Genomic DNA, 2,749 nt, shown 5'->3' with positions numbered 1-2,749 from the left:
CGAGCCGGGGCACCCCGGCGTTACTGTCAACGGGGCGGAGGCGACGGGTGCCCCGGCAGCATCCCTAACGGGTGCTGGGGGCAGCCGGGGTCCCCCTGCTCGGATCTCGGTCGCTTTTCCCCCTGTGCCCCTGCCCCAGCCCTCGGTTGCGACTCATAAACGAGCCCTTGTGCTTCTGGGAGAAGGGCTTCCAGGCAGGGCAGGGGGTGCCAGGCTGCACAGGGGCACCGCCAAGGACCCGCTTCAAGCCTCGCCTGGACCGGGGGGAGGGAGCTTGGAGAGAGCGGGGGCTTTCCAGGGCTGGTCAATCTAATTATCCAGCCTGCGAAGGACGTGGCGTGGAGACGGTAGATCTCCGGGTTTTTAAAGGCTGGGAGCGGCGCTGCCTGGCATGGCACGGCCAGGAATGAGGCGTGCAGATGCTGGTTCACGCTCCTTGTTGCTGCTCTTAGCCCAGCTCCAACAAGCCCAAAGCCAGCCTCGCAGGGGAGCCGGCCAGCGGAGCAGAGGCAGCCAGGAATCCGGTCACACCACAGCCGGGCACCTTGTTCCAAGGTGTCCCTCGACCCCCGGCACCCTCTCTCTGGTGCCCTGTCACCCCTGGGGCTGGCCGGGGGCTCTGTGCCGGGAAGGTGACTGGTATCAGAGATGGTTCCACCTGCTTTGTGTAATCCCCAGGGCGCTCGCTGCTGGGGGAAGGAGTGGGCAGGGTTCAGCTCAGACAGAGGTCACCCAAGGAAAAGGTTGGCTAACCCTCTTCTGCTGCGGTTCAGATCAGTCGGCTGCAGCCGCACCAGTTCCCTTTCCCCCTCCTTCCCCCCCCCCAGGAGCGGGGTGAAACGGATGTTGTTGCGGACACGCTGCAGCTGTACCCAGATCTGGGGCAAGGGAAGCTTTGAGAAACCTCCTCTTGCTCCATAAGGGTTGCGTGGATGTCCTGGGTCGCCCGCTTCGAACCCTGCGTGCAGCCGCGTGCTGCCGGCCCTCGCGCCGTGACGGCCCTCGCGCCGTGACGGCCCTTTCCTTTGGAAACCTTCTCCTGGGGTGGCTCCTGATCCAGGCTGTGTCCGAGCGTGCTGCTCGGGTGGTGCACGGAGCAGCGGGACCCAGGCTGGCATTGCTAAAGGAGCTGTCACAAAAGCTGCTTGGTCTCAGTTAACTCCAGAGCAGGAGAAGGATGTGACTCCAGATGGGAGCGGGAAAGCTTGGTGGTTGAGCAGGGAATGTCCCGTGAGAGGTTGGGGCCATAAATCCCTGCTGGGGGAGCCAGGGCTATCTGGGATCCATTCCCACCCTCCACTGCTTGTTGCCGGAGGGAGAAGGAGTTGTTTCCCCTCCTCTGAGTCTCAGTTTCACCTTTCTCCTTTGGGAACAGCTTTGAGATCTGCTGCTGAAGTGCTCGATAAGAGCTACGGAGGCTAAAACATGGGTGTGTCAAGGTCTAGTCCAAGGGTTGTTGGGAGCAGCGTTTAATTCCCTGGTGGAGGTGGCGTTCAGGCTGCCCGTGGTCGAGGTGAGGCTGTTTTCCAGCTGACCTGGACAAGACGGAGCACTGATCCAGCACGCTCTCTCCTTTCCTTTCTAAATATAGCGGAAGAATGGCATCTAGCCTTACCCAGGTGCGGTTGGGTTACCACCGCACAAGGAGCCGGGCAGTTGGCCGCAGCCCTGCTGCAAGTCCATCCCCTTTGTCTGGCTCATTGACGGGCTCCTTCCAGCTTCCCTCCGGGGTGCTTGGGATGGAGCCCCAGAGCCACGCGTCGGGGCAGCGGCAGATGCTGCACGAACCTCCAGGCAGAGAGCGCCGCTTCCCGTCCCACAGCGGTCAAAGCCACCGCTCCCGGGTGGCTGTGGCCCTCGGTCGCAGCCCTGACCCCAGCAGTGTTTTCGCCCCGAGTCTTTCCTATTGCCTGTGCTGCAGCCAATGGTTTCCCAACCACGGGAGCATCCCTGGAGCGAGACCGTGTCGCCGGCTGGACTTTCACAGCCCGCAGCCGGAGTGGGGCCGGACAGAAGCCAGGTGCGAGGGCAGGACCAGGCTGTGCCCTGGGGAGGTGCCCGCACCTGTAGATAACTTCCTTGGGGTTGGGGATGGACATCCCCAGCGGCTGCTTCTGCCCCCATGGAAGCCGGGAGGGCTGCAGGCTGCCCCCAAACACGGCTGGCCTTCTGCAACCACCTCTTGTCTTACCCAGCCTGCTGTGGAGGTGAAGTTAGAGACAATTTTTAGCAGATGCATCAACAGATGCCCCCACAGGGGACCCAAGGACAGGGACAGCTGGGCAGGCAGCTGTAATGCATGCCGGTCTCTCCTTCCCAGGATAATCACAAGCTGTACAAGCAGAAACTTGAGGAGCTAACCAAGCTCCAGGATGGGATCTCCAGCTCCATCGCACGACAGAAGAAGCGGCTGAAGGAGCTGTCATTGTCCCTCAAAAAGTAAGTTGGTGTCCTGCGATGGCGCGGGGCGGGACAGGAGGGGAGAGCAGCAAGGACAGGGCTGTTGAACTCGTCTTACAGCTTTTGTCTCCAATACAAACGTTACTGCAGCCTCACTGATAGCAAAGTCCCGTGGAGGTCTGGACTCACCCGGGCAGATCTTCCTCAGCTTCCCTTTCCTCTGCCCCGGTCTGAGCCTTGTTTGCAGTTCAGAGCTTGCAAGGGCTTTGCAGGTAACTTGACCTGGCGCCCGTCCCACACAAAGCTCTCTCCGTCCTTCCTCGAGAAGACCCGTCTGGCCTCGCCTCGC

At 61.7% G+C, this 2,749-nt stretch overlaps 2 protein-coding genes across 2 annotated transcripts in view; both read left to right on the top strand.

Moving 5' to 3' along the window:
- STYXL1 (serine/threonine/tyrosine interacting-like 1) overlaps positions 1 to 899 on the top strand; it is a 12,582-nt gene extending 11,683 nt beyond the window's left edge. The window contains exon 9 of the mRNA XM_009326077.1: positions 828 to 899. Coding sequence (XP_009324352.1) covers positions 828 to 899 — 72 coding nt within the window. The remainder of the gene's footprint in view (positions 1 to 827) is intronic.
- Positions 900 to 1,598: 699 nt separating this feature from the next.
- The window catches only part of TMEM120A (transmembrane protein 120A), a 7,062-nt gene continuing 5,911 nt past the window's right edge, over positions 1,599 to 2,749 (top strand). Inside the window, exons 1-2 of the mRNA XM_009326076.1 lie at positions 1,599 to 1,619; positions 2,321 to 2,439. Of these exons, the coding sequence (XP_009324351.1) occupies positions 1,599 to 1,619; positions 2,321 to 2,439 (140 nt within the window). The remainder of the gene's footprint in view (positions 1,620 to 2,320; positions 2,440 to 2,749) is intronic.

This window comes from Pygoscelis adeliae, unplaced genomic scaffold (assembly GCF_000699105.1).
Source record: "Pygoscelis adeliae isolate BGI_AS28 unplaced genomic scaffold, ASM69910v1 Scaffold266, whole genome shotgun sequence".
Lineage (NCBI taxonomy): Eukaryota > Metazoa > Chordata > Aves > Sphenisciformes > Spheniscidae > Pygoscelis > Pygoscelis adeliae.
This window is presented reverse-complemented; position numbering and strand designations above follow the sequence as displayed.